Source organism: Ambystoma mexicanum, chromosome 13 (assembly GCF_040938575.1).
Source record: "Ambystoma mexicanum isolate Mex_15411 chromosome 13, UKY_AmexF1_1, whole genome shotgun sequence".
Classification (NCBI taxonomy): domain Eukaryota; kingdom Metazoa; phylum Chordata; class Amphibia; order Caudata; family Ambystomatidae; genus Ambystoma; species Ambystoma mexicanum.
In genome coordinates, this window is record NC_090938.1 from 737196183 (window position 1) to 737223567 (window position 27385).

Consider the following 27385-nt stretch of genomic DNA (forward strand, 5'->3'; position numbering starts at 1 on the left):
TTCATGTCGGCTGTCATGCGACAAGTCTGTGAAAGACTACAGATCAGACGGCTGCGCACCTCGGTCTACCACCCCCAAACGGATGGGTTGGTGGAGAGGTATAACCAAACGATAAAGAAAATGATGAAAAGGGTAACAGGCCCGGAGGGGAAGGACTGGGATAGGGTCATACCCCTGATCCTAATGGTATTGAGGGACACTCCCCAATCCTCGACAGGATTCTCCCCGTTCGAGCTGCTATTTGGAAGACAGCCCAGAACAATCCTAGATCTGGTCAAGGAGGACTGGGAAAACGCTAAGGAAACATCCCTCACCGAGTACGCCGAGGACCTTAGGGAACATCTGTCTACCTTGAGGGGGACTAGCAGAAACCCATCTAGGTATAGCCCAAGACCGGCAGGAGAGGGCATACAACAAGGGCTGTCGCCTAAGAAAGCTAGAACCAGGGGATAAGGTACTAGTGTTGCTACCCACCAGTACGAACAAAATGTTGGCTCGGTGGAAAGGTCCTTATGTGGTGAAGGACGTGGTGGGACCAGTGAATTACCGGATACACCAACCTGACCGGACCCCATCACATAAAGTCTACCATATAAACCTACTGAAGAAATGGACCGAGCCTGCCCCGGTCGACGTTCTGGCCACCCAGGGTACGGGGGTGATCTACGCAACCGGCCAATTGGATGCGGTGCAGTGGGGGAAACACTCACGGAACACATGAAGAACGAGATCCAGGAGACGCTCAACCCCCACCGCAACGCCTTCTCCCATTTACCTGGAAGGACCAGCCTAATAGAGCATCATATTGAAACCCTAACCGGACACATAGTCCGGCTGAGGCCTTACAGGATCCCAGAGGCCCGAAGGTTGATCATTAAGAAGGAGATCGAAGAAATGATTAGGCTGGACATCATTGAACCATCAACCAGTGCGTGGTGTTCTCCAATCGTACTCGTACCCAAGCCAGACGGGGCTGTACGATTTTGTATGGACTTTAGGCAGCTCAACATGATATCTCACTACGAGGCCTATCCCATGGCCAGGATGGATGAACTGCTGGAAAGGCTAGGTGCTGCCCGTTACATCAGTACCTTGGACCTCACCAAGGGATACTGGCAGATCCCACTACGGGAATCTGACAAAGAAAAGACGGCCTTTGCTACGCCCCAGGGGCTCTTTCAGTATAAAGTACTACCATTCGGGTTGCATGGGGTTCCGGCCACCTTCCAGAGGCTGATGGACGTCCTTCTGCAGCCCCACGACCAGTACGCCGCAGCCTACCTGGACGACATCGTGATATACAGCGCATCATGGAGTGACCACCTGACCCATCTACGCGAGGTGGTCGGCACCCTGACCCAGGCCGGACTCCATATCAACCCAGGGAAATCGGTCCTAGGGACCCAGGAAACCAAGTACCTTGGACATATAGTCGGTGGCGGAGTGATTCGACCACAGGTGTCCAAAATCGAGGCTATTCAGGGGATCCCAGTACCAACCAACGGGAAACAAATAAGGGCCTTCTTGGGGTTTATAGGGTACTATAGATGCTTTATTCCCGGTTTTTCTTTCCTGGCTGCGCCGCTGACAGAGGCGTTAAAGATCGGTGGTTCCCCAGACCTGTCGACCAATCACGCAGCCATACTGGCCGTCGAGGAGCTGAAGCGCAGTATATCATCCCACCCGGTGTTGGTATGCCCTGACTTCCGGAAGCATTTCTTCCTGCAGACGGACGCCTCTGGCATGGGGTTGGGGGCAGTCCTGACGCAGGAGGTGGACGGGTTCCTACGGCCGATCTGTTTTGTGAGCCGGAAGCTCCTTCCGCATGAGTTAGCGTATTCCACGATCGAAAAGGAATGTCTCGCCATCAAGTGGGCGGTGGACACCTTACGATATTACCTACTGGGGAGGAAGTTTACGTTGTATACCGACCATGCACCGCTGCAGTGGTTGGCAAGACACAAGGACACCAACCAACGGGTACTGCGGTGGTTCCTGTCCCTCCAGCCCTTCGACTTCATTACATTACATAGACCTGCCAGCTTCCAGCTGGTGGCGGATTACTTGTCCAGGTGTTCGATCCGGCCCGACCGGCCTGGATCTGTGGTGGGGGTATGTGAGGATGTGAGCAGGGGGGCTGCCGGAATGCGGGACGCCAGGGCAGAGGAGCCCGCTGTACCGCGGGCGTGTGCGGCGCGGGCGTGTGCGGCGCAAACGCTGCCAGGAGTCGCGCTGATGGGGGGCGCCGGGGAGGTGTCCCTGTCGACGGGAAAGCCTTGCTGGCGTTCCGCGGCAGTGCCGGCGTTGCAGCCGCGTACGCCCACAAGGACCCGGGCCACTAGCGCTGCGGCTGAGCAACCCGGGAACACGGCGTGCATCAGCGGCCTCCGGCGGCGGGGCTTGGGAAGTCGAGAGCCCGGCTCGTGCCGACCGCCCGGCATCCGTGGAGCGCCGTACACGTGGTCAGGAACCAGACAGGGGGGGCAAACCAGAACCCCCTCCTTACCTCGAGCAGGGCAGACCCCTAGCAGCAACATAGGGCCTCAAGCAGGACGGGCCTCCGGGGAGCATGCCTCAAGGGAGACACCATGTTGGGAGGGCGGGGCCTATGGAGAGGGCGTGTGTCAGACACGACCCAGGTGGGATAGCGACCAGGGAGTGGCTGACAACAGGGAGGGGGCAGCTCTACTCATAGAGGGTGGGTGCCTAGGGTCCCCACCAATCGTAAAGGGGGGGAGCGAAGTTGTCCCTGATTGGCCCTCTTTCCCTCCAAGCACCGGGTATAAAGGGGACTGGCCTAATGGCAGTGTTGTTGCTTTTTGCAGGGAGAAGGAGAGGAGAGTGAGAGCAACTGGTGGGCCTATCCGGGTCCGTGAGAACAGGAGACACTTCAAGGGGAGAGGAACTCCTGGTGCCTTTTACTCACAGTGAAGTAACTGTGGGACAACCTGGAGTCCAACCACCGTGGTTAAGACATTACATTTAACCAGTGTGTAATAAAGGTCTGCAAAAACTCCACATCGGCTACTGTCCTGATTTCCACAGGTGGCAAGCTCTTTTCTGGGTCGTTTAGAAAAACAACAGTTTAATCTTGGTATTTATTAGGTATCAAACTCAGCTGAGAAACTACCACTGGGGTACCCAAAGAATGCTGAATAGCAGGGTAAAAGGGCACTACCCCTTTTCCAGTCAAGCAATGAGCAGCACAAAACTCAGACCCCAAAAACAGGTTATTATTAGCAGCCCAGTTGATCTAGGATTTATGTCGTCTCCGCCAGGGCATACCCAGGATGACAGAGAAGTGAGCGTTTTCATGAGGTCAAATGAAACGTTTTAAAAAATGTTTAGCAATCCTCATCCTGAGTAGGCTAGTGTTTTCAGTCACAGGGCCTGATGTCAAGGGAGATCCATCAACACCTTCAATCGGTATTTGTTCATCTTTAGGAAGCCATGCTTGAGGGCCCAGAAATCATCCAAAAGATTTCAAGCCGCTCCAGAGTTAATCAATGCAGGAACATGGTTGAGCTCAATCCATGTGCACAGAGACTGTAGCTTACCGGTGCACGCCCGGACTCCCTGTAGCCGTACTTACCCGAAGACTTCATTGTAAGAGTTCCGCTTCAGCCTCCGTCTTGATACTCACTGGGAACCGCAGTCGATTGAGGTCTGCAGCAATCGCAGCTCCTGAAAGTGAGAAAACTATAGTAAGAGACGGAAGTTAACTTTTACTTCCCACAAGAGTTCTCCATTTTGAACAGACTTAACTGAATTAGCAATCAGCCGCTTCACTCATTCTTCGCATAGCGCATTGCGCGAGACCCGCACCTGTGGAAAGGAAGAGAAAGAGACTTGTTAAAGCTCACCGCGCCACCTGCCAAGAACGAACAGCACGAAACAAGCTGAACTCCGCGCCGCAAGCTGCGAAAGCCTCCAGGAAGACATAGCAGCTTTGTACAAAGATCTATCTCCTTACCTTCAGCATCCAGTGCGTTGCAGCTGTCCCGGACCACTACTCACAGTGAAGCAACTGGAGTCGGATGCTTACCTGACATCTCCACCTCGCCTCCTTCATCCAAATATGATGAGCACGATTGCCTGAGCGCCAGCCAGTCTATCTCAGGGGGATGTAATGGGGTGGAGGGGTGGGGAGAAAGTTGGGGGACACATATTGAATATCTGCACTTATTATCCCTAGCTCTTCACCCAGACCCCTGCACACATCTTACCAGAGGTTCCGAGCTCTACCGGGTCCCTCCCAACCTCACTGTTCACTGTGCTTTGGTTTTTCAGCGACCAGTGGGGGAAGGAGAGGCTTGGGCATTCACCATAGCAGAGTTATCCAGTGGGGGCAGCGCTCTGGAATAGTCTGGCACAGGCACTCCTGCAGGGCACCAGAGATAAGCGATACAGCAGCTGAGACAGCCGGACAGACCGGTGTGAGTAGAAATACTTTATTCAGGACCCGCACACAGGACCACTCCAACCACCACCGGACCGCTCATCCATCAACCGCCAACTGTCGCTGCCAACTGTCAATCACTGCGCTCCCAGCGCCCACCGTTCCATTCTCGTGTTCCTTGGCACGCGGCGCAGGGGCGCATCGCACCATGGAACAGAAATCACAACACATCTCCCTTTCAACAGAAAAAGAGCAATAACATAGGTACATACATATGGAAGAAGGTTAATAAAAGAAAAATGTTTGAACTTGTTTGGACATCCAACATTTTGCCTGAGATTATCCCTTTTCCCTTGTCTAACTTCACACGCATCCTCAGGTTAATTCATATCACTTTGATACCCATCCAGCCTGCTACCACTATCATGATACCTTTCACTTTCAACCTCCTGGCACAGGTTTGTTCACATGTACCCTCTCACATGCGTGTGGGCTCACCACACTCAAGTCAGAAATCTTATTCTCCTTGCTGCTGCACTCCTCTTCTGCCATTTTCCCCCTTCTGTTCAAATTGACAATCCTCTCTTTGTTCCACCAGCCATTCTTGCCCAATTTAACAGAACTATGACTAGCTTCTGTGACAACATCCGGTTTGAAATATTGGGCATCACCTCGAGTTACCTTAAAAGGTTTATTAACCTGCACCATATCCCCCACTTCAACATCATTCTCTTTGACACATATCCTACTGTCATAACCAACCTTGTTCTTTAACTGGGTCTCCAAAACCTTCCTTTGAACACTCTCCACATCCCCCGTAGGCTCACTCTCACCCAACAATCAACCAACCGAAGCTGGCACAAACTTTGACCCAGCCTTCCTTCCTCTTAACAAATCGAAAGGTGATACACCAGTTACCACTTTTGGTGTGGTCCGATACGCCCACAGCATGTCACGCAATGGTCTCCGCACCGACACACAGTTAGTAATGCCCACTGAATAAATCTGTTAACTGTTCTGTTTACTTTCTCCACCAAACCATTACCTTGGGGATGGTAAAGGGCAGTTCTGCAACTCTTGACTCCCATTTCATTGAGAAACATCTGCATTTCCCTCGAGGTAAATTCAACCCCGTTATCTGTCACTAACGTCTCTGGGGTTCCTTCTCTTCCAAACAGTTCTCGTAAATACCTAATCACACAAGACGCTGTGGGCACAGACATGAACTCCACCTCACACCACCAGGAATGATAAACCACCACAACCAGAGCGTAACGTTTCTCGGAACTAAACATATGATGGGTCTAATGAAATTCATAGCTAACTTGACTCACGGCGCCCTGGCCAATGGTACCTTCCGACACTGCATACATTTATCAGTGGCACTGCAAACACCACACCGTTCTATCATCCAATCAATCTCCCTGTCCATTCCCGCATTTTGGTATGGGTTGCCCCAACATGACCATTATGAGGCATTATCAACACAATTGCCTGGTGCACCAACTGGAGGCACCATCCTGGGATCACGAATGAACACACCTTTTTCCACTGACAACTCTTCGTGGACCTTCGCATACACTTGCATATCTTTGTCCACAACCCGCTCTCTAGGCCATCCATTCAACACATTGTGATATATGTACTATGTGTACTACACGCACCAACATATCATCATGCTTTAACATACTCTTCCACTCATCACATGCAATAGCATTCTGTCCATCACTAACTCATGCTACCATCTCCACATCTTCTTCTACATCCATCCTCCCTGCAACTTCCGGTAGCAGCAACCGTGACAAGAAATGAACCTCCAGCTTGCAGAACTTTCAACAATGGCTTGTGATCTGTCCTTATCGTAAAAGCTGTGCCCCACACATAGGACTTGAAATGTTGCACAGGCCACACACATGTGAGAGCCTCCCGCTCAATTACTGAATACGGTTGTTCACATTCCCATAAAGTGCTTGAGGCAAACGCCACAATACATTCCTCCCTAGCATTCATTTGTCCGAACACAGCACTCAACCCACATGCACTAGCGTCTGCAGTTATTACACATGGATTACTCTTGCAGAACACATTCAAAATGGGTGCATCACCAATACTCTTCTTAGTCATAACAAAACACCCTTCTCTCTCTCATCAGACCACTCATAATTCACACACTTGCGCAACAATTGTCTTAATGGTTCAACCAATGTGGCGTATCTATGTACAAACCTTGAATAATATTCACACAAGTCATTGAATGATAACAAGCTGTCCTTATCCCGCGGCCTCAGTGCCTGTTTAATAGCCGTGACCGTCCCTCTCTCGGTTTCACACTATCTACTGATATCACATGGCCTAAATATTCCACTGAAGCCTATAAAAACACACATTTCTCTTTATTTGATGTCATTCCTCTCTTGTGCAACCTTCTCAACACCTCTGCTAAGATCATGTTGTGCTCACTTTCACTCTGTCCAAAAACCAACAAATCGTCCTGAAATGCCACCACTCCCCTCAAACCCCTAAACAACTCATGCATAACACATTGGAACACAGAAGATGCAGATGCGAGTCTGAAAGGCATCCGCTTGAACTGATACGCCCCTTCTGGCATCACAAAAGCAGTCAGAGGTCTGGAATCTCGATGCAGTTGAATCTGGTGATATGCAGTTCTTAAATCCAGATTGTAAAAATAATCACTTTCTCCACTTTAGAAATTAGGTCTTCAAGTTTAGGCAACGGATAGCAATCCACCCATATTGCTGCATTAAGTCCTCTGAAATCTACACACAAACTAATGTCTCTGTTTCTCTTTCTCGCCACTGCCACTGGTGACTACCACAATACCGATTCAATTGTTTCAATAATTTGTTCTTTAAACATATTTTCCAGATGATTAGCAAGTTCTCTTTGCACGCTGAACAGTACAGCCCTCACATCTTGTCTGACAGGTTTTGCATTGTGTTTCAATTTTATTTAATGCATAAACCCTTTCATGCTTCCCAGTTCATCCCTAAAAACTTCCTCATGCTCTTGAACAATCTTCTATAGGTCACTCTTGTCATGCTTAGATAGAACTTGCTCCTTACTACATGGATTCAGAATCATCCTCAAGCGTGCCTAGGTTTCCCATCCAAGCACATTAATGCCTTTGCAAGCTACATAAATCCTGTCTTCGGCATAGCGTCCTTTAAATTCAAGATGTGCATGGAATATCCCATTAATGTAATTTTCTCTCCTTCAAACTGTTCTGGAGTAATTCAGGCTTTCATCAAGCCATGTGTGTGAAATTCATTTGGTATGTTTCCTGTGATAAAATACTGACAGTGGCACCTGAATCCACGATCAAATTAACATATTTGCCATTAATCTTCAATCTGCATTGTGGTCATTTGTTCATTCTTGACGATACAGCTGTTGAGCCGACCATCGTGTTCTCCACGCCACTGTTCTCCTCTGCATCTCCTTCCGCTGCAATGTTTATACGACCTCCTCTGCCCCAGCAACATGTCTTTGCAAAGTGACCAGCATGTCTCCATGTAGCACATTCCCTGTTCAATGCTGGACACATTCTGCTGGACACAATATAGCCAACACACCTGCAACGGTAACACTCCCCGATGTGACGCATGACACCTCTTCCTCCTCGCCTAACGTTTACTCGTCCAGCTCTTTAAGGCATCTACATTATCATGATTTTGTCGTTGACATAAGAAACCAATGGATTTTCATCACCTTGCTTGTCCAGAACCTTCAAACCACTGTCAGACACTTCCATGCTGAACGATATTTACACGGCCTGGTCCAGTGTGAGGTCCCTGCAACTTAACAATCTCTCCTGAGTTCCCTTGTTGTTGCAACGTACACAAATGTGATCTCTCAAATACTGGTCAAATAAAGGTAGAAAACTCACAATACGCTGCTTATATCCTCAAAGCAGCTAGATACTCCTCCACTGACTCATCTGCACCTTGCTGGCGAACATGGAAAAGATGCCTTTCAAGAATAACATTAGTCTCTGCAGGTCATAATGCTGCTTCAAGCGTAGAACTGCCTCCATGTATTCATCCAGCTCCTCATTCTCCACTTGTATTGCAGGTAGATGATGAAACACAGTCTGTCCTTCCAAACCAAGGGCATTAACTAACAAGGCAGCCTTCTTCTCTGGCTTATATGCTATTCCATCCCTGGCTGCTAAATCAAATGGCCTGATCCACACCCCACATTTCACTGGAGGCTTGCCCGGGGTGGCTAAAAACAGTGGTGGCAGCTGGACCTGTTCAATACTAGCCATCTTTCTTGAACAAACGAAAAAAATCGGATTTAATATTTCTCTGTCAGTCTTTTGGGGCCCTTTATAAAATGTGCCTGCTGCCTTCCCTGTGAATGTACTTATTTAATTGCAAGCACCTTCTGACAGTTCTTGAGCCCCCTTGTGTCCATGGCACCATATTCCGTCACGTAGCTTGACACTGCCACCGGCAACCCTCACCGCTCCGCACTGCCACCGGCAACCCTCACCGCTCCGCTCCAGCTTACTTCGCACACCGCCGGAGGAACAGAGTGAGTGGGTCCTCCCCTAACGTTTCTCCAATCAGCTTTGTTTAGCCAGCTTCTTCCACATCGTGCGGGCCCCACACAACATGGGTCCTCGTCGCCACTTGTAAGGTATGGAAACTGACACAAGTGCGAGTAGAAATACTTTATTCAGGGCCTGCACACAGGACCACTCCAACCAACACTGGACTGCTCAACCACCAACTGTCACAGCCAACGTCAATCAGCCCGCACCCAACGTTGCATTGTCGTGTTCCCTGGTGCGCAGCGCAGGGGCGACTTGTGCAAGGAACAGAGATCACAACAGGTAGGCAAGCAGAATGGCAGAGAAAGGCAGGAGAATCAGGGACAATTGGCCAGGAGGAGGCACGGAAGGCAAAGGATCAGCAGAGATGGACCAAAGGTGAGAACAGGAATCGGGAAATAGTCAGTGAACAAAAGGAGCGCAGTAACAATATGCAATAAGGTGCAGGGAGCAGGTTCACGGCCGGTAACATGTTGCGGCAGGAGGCAGCGAGAGAAGGTATGTACGGGACTGGATAGCCACCTCACAGCGATGAGTTGCTCCCCATCGCCGGACTGATCGGGCTCAGAGTTTATGTGCCCGCAGCTTTAGTGTCCTTGAGGTGTAGGGGCTTGTTAGCAGAGCCGGCCTTAGGGCAGGGCGGGCCGGGCGACCACCCGGGGCGCCAGCTCGGGGGAGCCTTTCAAGGCCTTCCTCGAGATGGCGTGGTTGGAGAAGTGTAATTTTGAAACTAAATGCGCCAGTGGGAGCCAATGTACTTTTCTCATGGCTGGTAGTTTGGTTTCACTGATTTCGTGTGACTTGAGGGCTTTCAGGTGCTTGTGTCCAACAGTTAAGTGTGTGAGCTTAGGCATATGATAACAAGCAGTCACTGGTGAGTGCAGATTTCCATTTTAGGGAACTGTTGTGTTAACTTGGCAGAGGAATACGCTGGCTCTATTGTGGTGACATTCGGAAAAATTATAATGTCATGGGATGTAAAGGAGCAGTACGTTTCGTGCTGGATTGAGGCTTTAAGTTGGGATCGACAGAACAGGAGTCAAAATTAACGGCAGTTCTAGCTATCTTTGTGGGGTATTAGTGTCAATGGACAAGGTTAAAAGGCAGCACGTCTAGTACCAGGTTTCAACTAAGGACAAACAGGACGCTGGGACGTGTTTGCGCCTGGACAGAGGAATATCACGAGTCCTGAACTTATGACTGGGTGACAAGTGTCTTGTATTAGGAATGCCTCAAATGTACGTTCCTACAGTGAGGGTGCAGAGTTAATTGGGGTCAAGAGTCACTGGAGGCGAGCATCGGGCCTTTGTTTCTAAAGAGGGTATTGTGCACAGTGGTAGGGTGCATTGGTGTAGAGTTCAAGCTTTGGTTTCACAATTACAAAGTCGAAAAAGCTAACACAGCTGTTCATCCATCCGAGGTCGATAAATGATTACCAAGTTTGGTTGTGGATAGGGTAGGTGGGTGTATATGTGGTTGGTAAAACGCTTAAGGGAAGCGTTAAATGAATAACACATTATAATTACCTCATCGGAAGGGCAATATGGTTCTGCACAGCTGGAAGGCGTGATGCAAGTCTCGCTAGAAAATTATGGGGGAGTGGTAGAAAGATCAGTGAAGGAGGCCTAAATAAAAGGAGAACAAGATCAGCTTCCCATGGTATTGAATGGCACTGCCCAGGATCTCCTACAAGGGCAGGTAGTCCGCTGAGACTTATGGTTGGCGACCTTGGGGCTACATAAAGAATAAAAGCGGTGAAGGAGGCCTATATAAAATGAGGGTGCGGCTCAGCTACCCCCGGTCATGAACAACACTCCTCCAGCCCAGTAATCTCCTGCAAGGGCAGGCAGTTCGCTGAGACTTATGGTGGGGGAGCTTTGGCCTACATGACAAGTAAAGATTGAGGTGGTTCCAAAAGAAGTAAAATTGGATGGGGTGTGCTGGAGAAGGGCGTGAACCCTTCTGTTGTGTGGCGGTATGCAAGCAATCAGTTGGACTCAAAAGACTATGGGCCTCATTACACGGTAGGCGGTAAGGGTTTACTGATACCGGTATTTTACCGGTACCGGTAAACCCTTACCGCCTTACTACGAGGTCCCTTTGCGGGTTGGAGAATTTAACGCCTGCTTTTTGCAGGCGTTAAAAACCAACCCGCAAAGGGACCAGGGAGCTAATTACGGTACCGCAATTTGCGGTGCCGTAATTAGCACCTTTCCCTTTCCCACTATGCCCTATGGGTCAAAAATGGGAATGGGGAAGGGCAATGGGGGAAGGGGGAATTACCGCCCCACCAACCTTGGAATAGGGCGGTAATTCCCCTTTCCACCAAGGTGGTGCCGGTATTTTACCGGCACAGACCAAGGTGCTAATAGCACCTTGGTCCACCGCCGTCCGTGTAATGAGGCCCTATAAGTGAGCTTGGCGACAATCAGGAGGGGTTTTTGCCTCTCCCGTGGTGAGCCTCCATCTGAAGCCCAGCGGCGACGGGTGCTTTAATAAAGGAATAAAGGTCAGCTTCCCCGTCAGAAACGGCGCTCCCTCAGCCCAGGATCTCCTGCAAGGGCAGGCAGGCCGAGGAGTCTTTTGGTTGGAGAGCTTTACCCTAATAAAATATGGAGAGGACTGATGCAAGGGGGAAGGAGGACACATTTTGATTTTAAAATGTTGACAAGGGAATAAAGCTCAGCTTCCCCCGTCAGGAACGGCGCTACCCCAGCCTGGTTACTCCTGCAAGGGCAGGCAGAGCAATGAGAATTTTGTTTGGGGGAGCTTTGGCCTAATAAAATATGAAGATGAACAATTTGAGGGGGAAGTATGACAAGCGGGATTTAGTCGACTGGTTGCTGCTTAAGGAGAAATGTTTTTATCACAATATGTGTTTGGAAGCAAGGATTAATAATGTAACCAAAGAACAAGTTACTTACCCCCTGGTAATGTTCTTCCTATTGGATGTTCCTGCCACGCATTCCTCATCTTTGACATGTAATGTCCAGCTTCAGCTGCTTTGGAAATCTTTCGGCAGAGGGTGCTATGCGTCGATGGCATTGAGTCGATGTCCCTCGAGGGCCTCCGTCGAAGGTGATGTCATCGAAGGGTATATATAGCACACGCAGCAACAGTTCTGCTTTTCGCCTCTTCTTGTAGCAGAGATGCCCGTAAATGCGTGCATGACCGTACGCAGCCTTGTTGGAACGGAAGCTGTAATAGCACTGGAAATTCTACTCTGGGGTAGGTTGGGAGGGCGATGAGGTATACGTGGGAGGAGCATCCAGTTGAAAGAACGTTACCAGGGGTAAGTAACTTGTTCTTCGAATGGATTGTTTCCTCCCACGTATTCCTCATCTTTGACAAACTCCCAAAGCAGTATTATGTTTGGAGGAGAGTGTAGAATTAGTTTATACATTTTCAAAGGCAGAGCAAAGAACTGCCTTGCCAAAAAAAACCTTCCTGACCTTGGGAAGAATCCAGGCAATAATGTTTTTTAAACGTGTGTCTGGAAGACCATGTTGCCGCTTCACAGATGTTTCTAACAGGAACACCCCTTTGAAGGACTGTTGATGTAGCCATGCCCCCGGTGGAATGAGCTCGCACACCTTCAGGAGGGTCTTTCCCCGCTAGCCGGTAGCACTCAGAAATGGCCAGAATTATCCATCTAGATAAGGTAACAGCTTGACCTAGTTTGTGTCCTGTATACCCTATGAAAAGCTGACAATCAATCCGTATTTTGGACGTTCTCGAAATGTAAAAGCTTAGCGCTCTGCTAGGGTCTAACCTATGAAGTCTTTCCTCCTCCTTACCAGGAGGATAGAAGGGAGGCAGAACAATTTTCTGGCTCAAATGAAAATCAGAAATGATTTTGAGAAAGAAAGAAGGTTTGACCTTCAAGACAACTTTGTCCTTGTGGAAGATGGTAAAGGTTGGCTTGGATGACAGTGCCTGCAACTCGCTCACTGTGTGGCTGATGTGAGAGCTACCAATAAAATGGTTTTAAAGGTTAACAAACTTAGAGGACATGTGTGCAAGGGTTCAAAAGGTGCACACATTAGGAATTTTAAAACCAGATTTAGGTCTCAAACCGGAACCGGAAAAGGAGATGGAGGGTACACATTAGTGAGCCCTTTCAGAAATTGAGTCACCAGTGGGATTTTGAAGTAGGAACATTCCTCTGAAGAGCGCTTAAAAATGGACGGTGCCGCCAGGTAGCCTTTAATGGTACCAATCTGGAGACCCAAATTGGCTAAGGATAGAAGGAAGGATAAAACATCTAGTGTTTTACACAGAAAGCGATCAACATTCTTTTCCTTGAACCAGTTGCAGAACTTGATTTTGTTGCTGGTCTTCTAGCCGAAAGCAACACCTCCATAACGTCATCCGGGAGGTCCCAATACTTAAATCTCAGCCTTTCAGAAACCAAGCGTGAAGGTTGAGAGTGTTGACCTCTGAATGGAGAACCCGACCCTCCTCTCACGAGAGAAGGTCCTCTCTTTGTGGAAGACGTATTGGAGGACAGATGTACATGTCCAGAAGGTCCTGTCACCACATCCTCCTGGCCCAATCCGGGGCAATTAGGATCATGCGTTTCCCGAACTTTCTCAACCTCCTGATTACATGAGGAATGACGGGGACTGAAGAAAACGTGTACAGGAGTGGAAACTCCCAGTCGACCACAAATGTGTCTCCTAGAGCTACTCTTGGAGGAAATTCCCTGGATCAGTACCGTTTGCACTTCCGGTTGACCTCGGTCACAAACCGATCCACTTGAGGGGTTCCACAACGGGTGAAGATCTCTTGAAGGACTTCCTGAGCCAGTTCCCACTCGTGGGAGACTGTGCCCTGCCTGCTCAGAGCATCCGCCACTGTGTTCTCCTCTGTGGCTCAGTGAACTGCAGATAGGGAGATTCCTTCTGAAATTGCCCAGTACCGGAGCTGCATTGCGTCTCTGCACAGTGGTAGTGACCCTACACCTCTTCTCTTGTTGAGGTAGTACATGGCCACTGTGTTGTCCATCATTATCAGAACATTTTTTTTCCCGTACAGATGGCAGAAAAGCCTTCAGCGCAAGTCTGATTGCTCTCAGCTCCAAAAGATTGATGTGTAGTTTGGACTCCAATGGAGACCAACGACTGCTGACTGTCAGATTGTTAACATGGGCTCCCCACCCCGTGAGTGAGGCATCCATCACTACTGTAATCTCTGGCCATGGTTTCCAAAAAGGTTCTCCCTTCATAATATTTTCCTTGCAGGCTCACCACAGAAGATCCTGTGAGCCTCTGGTTGGAATCTGAAATCAGTCCGACATCTTTCCTGAGAATTGGGACCATTATGTTCTTAGAGCCCATTGAAGGAATCTCATTCTCAGGCGGGACGCCTGAACCAGAAAAATACAGGATGCCATGAGGCCGAGCAACCTCAAAAAATCGAAGACCGGAAGACTCTGGGCACTCTGAAATTTGGTAACAATCTGAAGAATGTCTTGAGCCCTCACCTCGGGCGACAAGCTCTTTCCCAATGTACCTATGTACTGGAGCTTTTGAGAAGGTGTCATGTGGGACTTCTTGTAATTGAGGGAGAAGCCTAGTCTGTGAAGGGAGTGGAAGGTGACTTTGAGATGAACCAAGACTTGTTTGGGAGAACTCATCCTGATCAGCCAATCGTCCAGGTAGGGGTAGACCTGAATCCCCCCTCTCCTGAGATTCGCTGCCTCTACCTCCATCAGTTTGGTGAAAACCCTTCGGGCGGAGGTCAGCCCGAAAGGCAGAACTCAAAATTGATAATGAGAACCGCCAACTGCGAACCTCAGGTATTTTCTGTGCTTGAGATGGATTGGCACATGAAAATAAGCATCCTGAAGGTCCAATGGCACCAACCAATCCTGGAGATGGAGGGCCTGAAGGATCTGAGAAAGTGTCACCATCTTGAACTTGTCCTTCCTGAGGAACTTGTTCAAGTCTCTCAAGTCCAAAATGGGTTTCGTTCCACTGTCCTTTTTGGGGATCAAAAAATATGGGGATTAGCATCCCTTGTTCCTCTCCGCTATAGGTACTGGTTCTATAGCACCTTTCTCTAGCAGGGTTAAAATCTGGTGGATTGTTCTGAAATACGGGGATTAGCACCCCATGTTCCACTCCGCTACAGGTACTGGTTCTATAGCACCTTTCTCTAGCAGGGTTAAAATCTGGTGGATTGTTCTGAAATATGGGGATTAGCATCCCTTGTTCCTCTCCACTACAGGTACTGGTTCTATAGCACCTTTCTCTAGCAGGGTTAAAATCTGGTGGATTGTTCTGAAATATGGGGATTAGCATCCCTTGTTCCTCTCAGCTACAGGTAATGGTTCTATGGCACCTTTATCTAGCAGGGTTAAAATCTGGTGGATTGTTCTGAGCTCTTCTTATAAAAGGAAGGCAGTAACCGTGGTCTATGGTTTCCAAAGCCCAAGCATCCAAAGTAATGTCTCACCATTCTTCCAGATGCAGAGAAAGTCTAACCCCCACTGGTGAACTGTGACTCAAGATCTCAGAGTGGTTTTGTGGCGGCTGTTGCAGAGGCCGATGATAAGGAGGCTGCTGCTTGAGCTGGCTTAGCACCTCTACCTCTTCCTCCGTGAGGAAATCTTCTCTGGCCTCTTTGGCCATTCCTCTCACCCTTCCAACTGAGGAGTAGTAGTGAAAAGATCTACCCCTCCAAGGTTGCCCACAAGGATGAAAAGGCTGAGGTTGCCTAACAGCGGCGTCTAAAGATTTGGCTTCTGCCTTTGAGGTCTGCAACTTCTCAAAGCTCTCGACTGCCTTGTTGCCAAAAAGATGAGACCCGTCAAAAGGTGTGTTGAGAAGCCTAGATTGCACATCGGTGCAAAACCAGACTTACTCAACCACGCAAATCTGCGCATAGCATTGCTGGTAGCCATGGATCTGCTGATGCTATCCGCAGTATCCAATCCTGATTGAAGGTATTCGCAATTAGCTTCTTTGCCGTCCTTAACAATAGCTAAAAAGCCATCCCTTTCTTCCCTTTCAGGAATGTGCTGTGCCGCCATAGAAATGCAATCCCACAGAGTATATGAAACATCTGCAAGGGCACAAGTGGAGTTGGCAGATTTGAGTGCCATGCTCCCTGCAGAAAATACCTTTCTCGCCCATCCATTTACACGCTTGCTGTCCCTATCAGGAGGGATGATAGGGTACGCTGCTTGTTTTGAAGTAGCTGTAGCCACCTGCACCATCAGACCCTCCGGAGTGGGGTGTTTCGACAGGTAGTCAGGGTCACTACTGTAAGGGCAGTATTCCTTTGTCAGATTCTTATTAACTGCCGGATTGGCTTCCGAAGTCTCCCAGTTCCTAGCCACCCTTTTTTGTAATGCCAAATGAAAAGGCAAAACGGGGTCAGTCTTTGGACCTTTACCCAAAATATCTGTGAGATCATCTTGCTCATAAGGGAGTGGTGGCCTACTCCACCCCATGTATTCTACTACTTTCGACTTGACTTGCCTGTATGATGCGTCTGCATGTTCACCAGGCTCAGGTCTTCCAAACTCCAGTTCGGGTGAAGTATCTACTCCACTTGCAGATTGTAAATTATCATACAAGTCCTTCATTCTGGACTCCTCTGATATGAATTACTCTGGTACATCGGGTGTACCATATTGTAACCCAAAAGGAAAATCTTCCCCAACAGAATGTTCCTCTTCTTCACAAATTGAAGTGAGTGATTTAAAAAACTCCTTCTTGGGAAGAGGAGTAAACATTTGATCATGTTGGGAAGTTGTAGGCTTCAACGACGTCGAAGGTTTCTTTATCAGCGCCGACAAAGGAGGGGCGCTCGGGTTCGATGCTACAGTCGGCGAATGTGACACCGCTGGCGTCACAGGATTCGACATCGACGTTGAGGGCCTGGCGGGCGTCGAAGGTACCGCCGGCGTCTAAGGTCTCGATGGCGTTGAGGACCTCGACTTTTCTTCTTGGGTCGTGTATCATCAGATGAAGGCCTCGAGGGCTCCCGATGCCTATCAGGCCGTTTTCCCAGGCTCGAGGGCGCGCAGGATTTTGGACGAGACCTTTGCTTACCGGCTTCCTTCGAACAGTAGGAGCATGGCTTTGCTTTTTGAATTTTTTTATACATTTCTGACCTTAAAGCTTCCTCAGCGGGGGTAGATTTTTATCATACGGCAAGCTACCCTTTTGGGGGAAACGTCAGACGAAGAAGTCGATAAAGGCGACCTTTGGTGCCTTCTCTTCAACTTCTTTAAAGACGAAGAAGAGTGGTAGGAGACACTCCTCGACCTTCTTCCTCCGAGGCGAGTTGCTCCTCGACTCATCGGTCAAAGGCCTACTGGGTCGGGGCTTAGGTGATTTGGGGATTTTTTCTACCTTAAGTTTCCCCTTCCGTTCTCTCAAGGCCTTTCCCGTCATGGATTGACACTTGGAACAACTGGATGTATCATGGTCCTCCCCAAGGCACCACAAGCAGATACAGTGCGGGTCAGTAAGAGACATCTTGGACCTGCAATCTCTGCATTCTATTAAGCCAGACTTCGGTGTTGATGGAGTTGAAGATGATACAATATGATATGATTGGTTATTTATAACACGCTTAATACCTAGAAGTTTCTAAGCGCAGACCCGGGGTTTGAACCTGTGTTGCTCCATGTCGTCTTGCTTCCAAGGCAAGCACGTTGCCCCTGATGTATCCTCCCGAGACGGGACATTATCGAAGAACTTGTAACAAACCGTCACAAAATGTGGCACGCTGAATTTCGTATCGAAACAAATGCTGTTGCGGAAAACGTAACTGAGACCAACGTGCGCTGCGTGAGCTATATATACCCTTTGATTACATCACCCTCGATGGAGGCCCTCGAGGGACATCGACTTGATGCCATCGACGCACAGCGCACTCTGCCGAAAACGTTTTCCGAAGCAGCTGAAGCTGGACACTACATAACAAAGATGATGAATATGTGGGAGGACACAATCCATTCGAAGTGTGATTTGGAGAAATGGTTTTATTGCAAATATGTTGTTTGGAACCAAGGATTCATTACGTAACCACAGTGATTTGCAGTATGGACAGTCATGAATTACAATGGAATACATTTGGATTGTATATATGTAATAAAACCTGCAGCCTTTTTAAGAACAAAGCTGAGTAGTGACATTTGTAATTACTGAAAAGGTTATATGCCGCAGGTGTTGTTAGTAATACATCATTACCAGGAAAATACCCGGAGGGGGGTTTTGAACCAAGAAGTGGCCAAGTCCCACGGTTATAACACACACAACCGGGAACAGTGCAAACATTTGTTCCCGGGCGTCTTCTTGGAATTGGCAATGCTGCAACCGGAACTCAACGGAGCAGCGTTAAGGATGCCGCAACCACAGTAACGGGAAGGGTGTTGGCGTCAAGGGATGAGAAATCTGTGGTGTGCCATGACCGTAGTGCGGCCACCAGCCCAAATAAAGAAGTCTTGCCACTGTAAAATCCCAGATGGGGGTATCAAACCATTCCCCTAATATTGGGAGGAATACATGCCAGCCTTTGGTTACTGAGAACCCCTCGGGCAAGAGGGATACTCTAAAGGTCTTGCCACATTTGCTGTCTCAGGCCGTTTTATGTTCTACCAAGACACCAAACTGCACTACCCCAAGCACCAGGACTCTGCCAGGACAGATAGCACAGCCAAATCAAAGACCCAGACACAAGAGCTTCAGTATTGTGAAGGGAGTGTGCAGGGACACTTGAAAGCCTGAGTGACCTGCCGGACAAGACCCGGGGCGGCGCCTGATAGGTTTTTTTTGGTATTTGTCTGGGGATGCACTTTGCATCTCCGGTCCTTTAGCCTAAGCCCCTTTTACAGAGGTTGTGTTACTCCTTCACCTTTGTACTGTTTTCTTTTGTAGAATGATCCCTTTTGAGTTGCATACCCCTGACGCATGGCGTCCTGCAACCCAACCCCACTACACACTGCATAAAGGTGCTGAAACATAACTTGCAGTACCCCTGATCTGTGCTCTCCTCCTGTGACAGTCTCCATTCCCTACCATAGGCCAAGGCATTTTCAAAGACTATTTTAGTGTTTTCCTTTTTTTAAATCATTTGCCTTGTTTTCCCTCCTGCAGTACAATTCCACGTTATCTGACCTGCTATGCGTATATATTTCCAGCCTGCATTTCTTGGGGGTTGTTCCTGGCAGTAGTGGCTTATTATATGTGTTGTTAGCTATATTGTGTCATTTTTAATAAAGACTGATACTTTTGTAGTGACTGCCTGGATAGTCCTTTTATTTTCTATTGACCGTATATTTGTTGTTTGGACGCCTCTTCTGCTTGCCTAAAATTCTGGAGTGTATAGCTTGCCCTTGACTCGCGTCACCAAAGCCATGTGAAGGAGGCAACCAGGGGTGTTGCTAGGTCTGGAAAAGATCTGGGGCTATGCTAATGTTGGAACTCTCAGGACTCGGGGCTTGCTAGCCTTTTGGCTGTAGAACCTGAGCTTCTATCCGGAGCTACAACCAAGAGAGCCGGGGCTATAGCCTCCTCAGCCACCCCCTAGCAACGCCTCTGGAGGCAACTGTCTACTTATTGTCTGATTACATGTATGACTGAAACACTTTGGTGCAAGCTTGGGATACAGCGCTTAGAAGCGCCCCCTTCCTCCCTTTATTTCTCCTGGCCTCACTAGGACTTCCTCACACTTGCTCTCACCTGGATCGTTTCTGGAGACTATCATTCATGTTGCTGGGCCATTTGCAGGTCAAACCTTGAAAAAGTCAGGGTTCTCCTGCGGGTGGGAGCATGCAGTTACCTCTCTCATGGCAGATGGGTTCAATATGGTAACATTGTTTTAAAAAATGCGCGTGGTAATAAAATCGACCATTTTTTGGCTTCCTTTTTTTCTATTTTCTTCATTTGAGGGCTATTCCCTCACCTTCTCTACACCTGATTTCCCCCACTGTCTGACGTTCTGACATGTTTATTTAACCCTTTCCCTTTCCCCCACTCCACTGTTCACTATGCGTTTTTAGGTTTTTAAGTTGCTGCTTCACACATACTCCTCACCTCTGGTGCTCGACAGAAGGGTGAACAGCTGTTGCACGCCCTCACTTACAAGGCGCACAGATACCTAGACGATGGGGTTGTTTTCCCTGCTCGCTCTGAGGTAGTGGTTGAGTTGTTCCAGCCATAGCACCCTCTGCAGGCCTCACACGTTTGCTATAACTGATTTTCTGGACTACAACTCCCCTGATCCCTCACCATTGCATATTTTAGCTAGAGATGATGGGGGTTGTAGTCCTAAACATGTTGCGAGCCACAGGTTGCTGCCCCCTGAACTACCTGTTCCAGTTTGTCTTTGGCTCATGGAGCTCTTCCTCACAACCTATTCTCACACCCCTAGTTCCTCTAACGGCCTAAAGCGGCTTCAGAGCGCTGTGAGAGTGTTACACAAAGATCAAAATAAAATAAATGTGAAAGACTGACATGGGAGGCAGGCGACGCCATTTCCTCTGTGCAGGCGTTTGTTGGATCGCCACCCCTGCTCTCATTGGGCCTCATTACACGGACGGCTGTAAGGGTTAACGGTCACCGTTAATGGTACTGGTGACCGTTAACCCTTACCGCCTTACTACGAGGTCCCTTTGCGGGTTGGAGACTTTAACACATCATTTTTGCAGGCGTTAAAAACCAACCCGCAAAGGGACCAGGGAGCTAATTACGGTACCGCAATTTGCGGCATCGTAATTAGCGCCTTCCCCATTCCAATAGAGCCCTATGGGGCAAAAATGGGAATGGGGAAGGGCAATGGGGGAAGGGGGAATTACCGCCCCGCCAACCTTGGAATAGGGCGGTAATTCCCCTTTCCACCAAGGCGGTGCCGGAATTTTATCGGCATGGACCATGGCGCTAATAGCACCTTGGTCCACCGCCTACCGTGTAATGAGGCCCATTGTATTTGTATATGTCTGGAATTATCGGGTCTTTTATCCCAAGTGCTGCACAAGAAGAATAGTGTGAAAAGTGTGTACAGAGAGAAGTGCAATAGAAGCCAAGGATGTAAAGATGAGAATGTGGTTATTAGAAGCAGAGTAAGACACTTGAGGGTGGGGTGCAGCATGGCATCGTGGGAAGGCTGAGGGGAGAGATTTTAAACCTGGATTTGAAGTTGGTCAAGGTGGGAGCCATTACCTTTCGAGGAATTGCCCCCGGAGGTAAAACCCTCATTCCCCAATGAAGTCCCGTGGGGCTTCAGAATGGGGACTCAGCCCTACTCATAATCAGATGGGAACTGGGATTCCCTGAGGAGGAGTCAGCGCTGCTAATGCCGCCAAACTCGCAAGGATTCCTCTTGTGAAGTTACAGAAGACGTGATCTGGGAGTGTACTGACCTTTTCCTCCTCAGCCCTCCAGAGTGGGCTGAGGATGTGGGTACCTGTGGGTGGACCTCCACCCCTTGGAGGGTAGACAGGAACCATCAGCCCATGACGTCTGGGGTGTTATGAGGGTGGGAGGTTGGGGCCAGAGGGAGAGGTGTGGGCTTGAAGGGGTGGGTGTGATGGATACACATGTGCTTTTAATGAATCATACACTGCCTTTATGTTTTGATAGCAAAACCATTGAAAATGTAACGCTTCCTTTCTTTAATACAGAGACATTTCCTGCACAACTGGGTAAGTTTGAACAGTAATAACTATCTTTATTCAGCATGCTTGTATTTGTGGCTGGTTTATCGGGTTTCACAAATGCCCCATTTTCTTTTTTCTTTCAGAATCGAGATATGCCCCATTCTATGCATGTGAGTAAACGTGATTCAGATTCAAACGCTGCACTATACGAGCTTCCTGGGGGCTCCCTGAAACTCAAAGGTCACAGGCATATGGCATGACTCACATGTCACCGGGAGGAGGCCAGATTCACCAGGGGTTACCCAGAGTAGCAGAAAGGTGACATAACTCCCCTGGGGTCATCCCATGTAGCGGGATGGGGACATGATTCACCGGGGTCATGACATGTAGCGGAATGGGGACATGAGTCACCTGCGGTCATGCCATGTGGCGAGATGGGAACATGGCTCACCAGGGGTCATGTCATGTGGCAGGACGGGGACATGACTCACCTGGGGTGATGTCATGTGGCAGGATGGGACATGACTCACCTGGGGTGCTGTCATGTGGCGGGATGGGGACATGACTCACCTGGGGTCATGTCATGTAGCTGGATGGGGACATGACTCACCTGCGGTCATGCCATGTAGCAGGATGGGGACATGACTCACCTGGGGTCATGTCATGGAGCGGGATGGGGACATGACTCACTTGGGGTTATGCTATGTAGCAGGATTGGGACATGACTCACCTGCGGTTATGTCATGTAGCAGGATGGGAACATGACTCACCTTAGGTCGTGCCATGTAGCGTGATGGGGACATGACTCACCTGGGGTCATGCCATGTAGCAGGATTGGGACATGACTCACTTGCGGTCATGCCATGTAGCGGAATGGGGACATGACTCACCTGCGGTCATGTCATGTAGCGGGATGGGGACATGAGTCACCTGGGGTCATGCCATGCAGCGGGATGGGACATGACTCACCTGGGGTCCTGTCATGTGGCGGGATGGGGAAATGACTCACCTGGGGTCATGGCATGTAGCGGGATGGGGACATGACTCACCTGGGGTCATGTCATGTAGTGGGATGGGGACATGGCTCACAAGGGGTCACGCCAAGTAATGGGACTCTGACGGGACATAACCCACCTGGGCCACTCAGTAGCTGGACAGGGACATGACCAGTCGGGGGTCACACACAGTAGCAGGATAGAGTCACAACCCACAAGAGGTCACCCAGAGTAGGAGGGAGTTGATCTAACTCTCCTGGGATTCGCCTGGTTACTGCCTTGTAAATGTTGTGCTGGGTCACAAGGGGAGATAACACGACTCACCTTAGTCCTAGGGAGGGCATGGGCCTGTATAACCTACATGGGAGAAGAGTGGCTTATTTGAGGTGTAATTGATGGACATGTACAGAGCCTGGATCAGGCTGAAATGAAGCGAGTGAATGCTAGTGGTCGAGTTGTGTGGATTGATTGAGGAGGATGAAATTACATGTGTAATGTCACTTCCTGTAATGGCATGCATCCTGATCATTAGGACACTGGCCAATGCTCCCTAAAGTGATCTGGCCATGGCTGGGGACTTGTCTTACCGTGTGGGATTAATCAAAGACTTTCAAAGAAAAAAATGGTGCCAGAGAAACAAAGTTTATTTGGAAACAGGGGCTTGGGTTGGAGTAAAGGTCAAACCGCAATGGATGATTCTCCTTAAAATAATGTAGTGGCAAGAAGAAAGGATTCATACAATGCTCATAATCCTCACTGCCTGTCCCTGTCCGGGTTGAGCTGAAGATGGATCTTCAATGAAAAAGCAAGACCATCACAGTTTCCTGAGTTGGGGTTCCAGAGGTCCCTAGACCCACAAAGTCTTTTATAGTTTAATCAGATATAGTCACTTTCAGGTCTCTCCGTCTTTGTTCCCGAGACCGTTAAGTACATGAACAATCTTAAGGCAACGTTTCTGCCCTCCTGGGTCCCTGATTTAATCCATCCCAAGCGTCCTTCAACACTCTGGCCCTCATTACGACCTTGGCGGAGAACCATGGTGCTATTTGCACCATGGTCCATGGCGCTAAGCTGCCAACTCCGCCATGGTGGTTGGTGGACTTACCGCCCCATTCCGACCTTGGCGGGGCGGTAAGTCCCCAATCCCCATTTACCCTTCCCCATTCCCATTTTTGCCCCATAGGGTATAATGGGAGTGGGGAAGGCGTTAATTACGCCACCGTAAATTACGGTGGCGTAATTAACAACAAGGTCCCTTAGCGCCATGGATTTTAACGCCTGCTAAAAGCAGGCGTTAAAATTACCATGGCTCTAAGGGAACTCGTACTCAGGCGGTAAGGTACGCCATGGTTTACGCCGGCGTAAAACCCTTTCCGCCAGGGTCGTAATGAGGGCCTCTGTGTTTTAAGGGAGTTTTAAGTGCCACAGAAATACCTTTACTCGGCCTTGGCAGATGATCCCAATGGGGCATGCTCCTACATGACTCTAGCCATGATGAACGTCAACCAGGGTAAGTACTGTCAAATTACCTCCTGTACTCTTTAAAGGGCAAGACCTGGCAGTGTATCCCTCTGGCCCCTGGGCCGTTACCATCCGATCAGGTTTTATATCTATATTAAAGAGGCCGTGAGTCGTTCGGACCAGGAGCAACACAATGTAATTTGTGAAAAGGCCAAGTAATCGGCTATGCCTCAGATGCTTGGAGCACACACTTTGGTTAAGTGGAGAAGTTGGGATCTGAGACCAGTCTGGAAGTCAGGAACTTGAAAACACCTCTTTCCAGATGTAATTGGTAGACATACTGTTTGCAAAAGGTCTTTTTGAAACTTTGGTTTGACAACACCATCTGACTGTAAGGTGTTTTGCTAACTGAAACTAACTGTTTTTTTTTTGCAGAAGTTTCACTATTGTTTTTATTTTTATTGTGTGCATATTTGGTCATATTGTCCAAAGCAGCAATGTATTTTCAGAGTCTACAGATAAGGATTATTTTGACTGTCCACAGAAATAAATTCAAAGCAGATAATAATTACGTTTATCAAGTGCAGCTCACTACAAAATGAGAAGGGAGCCTCATTAATGTACACCCTGAGCCTTGATTGGAGAGGGTGAGCAGTTCAAAACTGTTTGCTGGGTGCGGGAATAGCAGGGACTCCTTTAGCAGAAGGTTGCAAAGACAACTCAGCAGGTTAGAAGACTGTTGCTGAGATGTTATATGTTTATACCGTCCTGTAAATCATATGTCTTTTTTCCTATTCCTGCTGCAACATGTGCTGTAAAATGTGTTTCGACATGGGGATGGATACGGCTACCTCACTTCACTCAGCGTGGGAACATTTTCCCACATTGTGACAATCAAAAGCTGGCACCCATGAATATTCGTACAGTAAGTGAACATATCTTAAAGTGAAATTTTTTACAAATTTAGTTCAGTTGACCTTTCCCGTAGAAGAAAGAGCACAAGACAAAGGAGCATTGGCATTTCCAAAAAAGTAATCTATACCAGAAAAATAAATGGAGAGAGGAATATTTGCAATAAAAACGCTGGGAAAGTATTAAGGGTGCTCACCTTTTAAACCCAGCAATCTATAGTGAAATATTCCCTGGAGAACAAAATCCCAATACGAGATAGGCGCTTTGATTACAATTTTCTGTGGTCTTGTGGCTGACAAAAACACTCAAAGAGGTTGTGTCTACCCTCTGAAAAAGGTTACGCTGTCCACCCACATGTATCCTTTACTTGTGCCCTGTAAAACAGCACATGGCCACATTCAGGGAAAAACAACTGCACCAGTCTCCAGGATTGCAACCTCTCTTGCCACATCCTGGGCAAATATTCAGGACTCACTTGCCCTCTCATAATTTCCCCTCCTCAACCCTATGTCTGGCTTGCAACAAAACCCTGCTTTATAAAGATGCCTTGAAAAGTACACATGCCACAGTAAGGTACTCACTCAGATATATAAATCCTTATAGAAATATGTCAGGCAAAAAGAATACAATTGTGGCATTATTCCCCCATCTTCACGGGGAGACTACACATACTAGAATGCAATTCAGCAAAAGGCCAAAAATGGCCTTTGGGTTTTGAAAATGTACTTTTAAAACTTAGAACAACATGTAATGTGTGAAAACGTTACCTGTTTAGGTTTCATGTTTTAACACATGCAGGGTTCATATATGATGTGATAAAAATATATCATTATACCAAATAGAAACGCTTTTTGGTGTGTTAAATATGAACATCTGAAACTAATGTAATTTAAAACTATTCTGTGTGATATCATTTAATTGGCATGGAGGAAGGCGTGGATTTATGCGGCTAATGTGCACTTTCTCTATGCTTTCAGAATTAAAATGCCTATTTGCATTTCTTAGTACAAAAACGTTATGAACGTCTTCTCCAAAACAATGGTCTCTTTAATGGACCATCACTTGTAAATCACCCTCACTTTGAATGCTCTGCCTGAAGAAAGAAAGTGATAAGCAGTAATTAGGGGGTCATCAGCATCTGACTGGCCGCTGGGTGCGGGTGTCAGTCTCTAGAGAGCCACACGAGGCTGGGCGGTGATACCGTGGCCTCATGTGAGCCTCGCACATGGTAGCCGCACAGTACTTGTTTAAAACAATATTCTTGGTATAGCTGAGTTAGTCACTGGTGCCTGCAGGGCCCTGGGCCGCTGCATAGACTGCTTATGCCTCGCACCAGCTCTGCCGGCAGCCAATGCAGCTGGCGCAAGGCAGACATGACATGCTCTCTCCAGGGCCATATTTGAAACAACCTAGCGGCGGCGGTGGCATGGTATAGTTTGCAGTTTATAGACAGCGCCTGTGGTGGGCAGAGATGAGAGTTTCCATTATCAACTCTAGACACAATGTAGGCACTGCCTAGAGTCATCTGCGGTGGATGCAAGAAGAAGTTTAAGCTTCTCTTCAGGGATTTGAGCTGAATTAAAGCACCTTGGGGGACTTTCGCCGTTTAGAAATACATAGTTAGGTTGCTAGCCATATATATGCCCAAATTCCTGACCACATCAGTGAATGTAGGTGGTACCCCAAATCCCTTAGCCATGGAGAGGGTCCACCGTAGAGACTGCAGTCCACAGAGAACGGCCCCCGTCATCGTTGCATTGAATTTCAGCCGATTCATGTTCATCCATTTCTGGACCTCAGTCGTACAGTGGCTGAAGTTCAAGTCTTGGCTGCATCGGATGTTCTCTAAGTTCTGTAGCAGCTGAGTGTCGTCCATATATAAAGCACTTGATACCAAAGGGAGGAAGGGATTTTGTCAGTCCAGAAAAGTAGACACCCCTCAATGATGGAGGGAATGTATTCTGTTGGCCGAAGACCAACCGCCTCATGTGTTTAGTATTAGAAATACATAGCCATAAACTTGACTAAAGTGCAGCCATTTTGAAGTGATTGAAATTGCCATTTTGTTTTCTAACGTTTGCCTCTTACTTTCTGTTAAAACTGCTTCGCTGAAAACTTATTCTGCTCCACTAGTACATTATTGTTCATGCATAGAGCAAGGCTGTGAGAGACTTGTTGAAACATAACCCAGCGACCCAGACAGAAATGCCCAGTCTCCTCCCTCACAAGTCCTTGGAAGTAAGCAGCGAGGCATTTAATCAGTACACAGGTGCCAGCTAGTCTCGCTAATACAGTAGAAATGTTAGAAACAAACATTTAATGGCTTGAATTATGCTCTCCTTTACGGCCCCCATTCCCTGAGCCCTGTAGAGCCCTGGAGAGCGAGTTGACCCCCAGCACACGAATAGAAACTAGGAGATAGT

General features: G+C 48.3%; 1 protein-coding gene across 1 annotated transcript in view; it reads left to right on the forward strand.

Moving 5' to 3' along the window:
• LOC138521861 (E3 ubiquitin-protein ligase TRIM39-like) overlaps nucleotides 1-27385 on the forward strand; it is a 159100-nt gene that overhangs the window by 99202 nt on the left and 32513 nt on the right. Inside the window, exons 6-7 of the mRNA XM_069635007.1 lie at nucleotides 21619-21639; nucleotides 21738-21764. Coding sequence (XP_069491108.1) covers nucleotides 21619-21639; nucleotides 21738-21764 — 48 coding nt within the window. The remainder of the gene's footprint in view (nucleotides 1-21618; nucleotides 21640-21737; nucleotides 21765-27385) is intronic.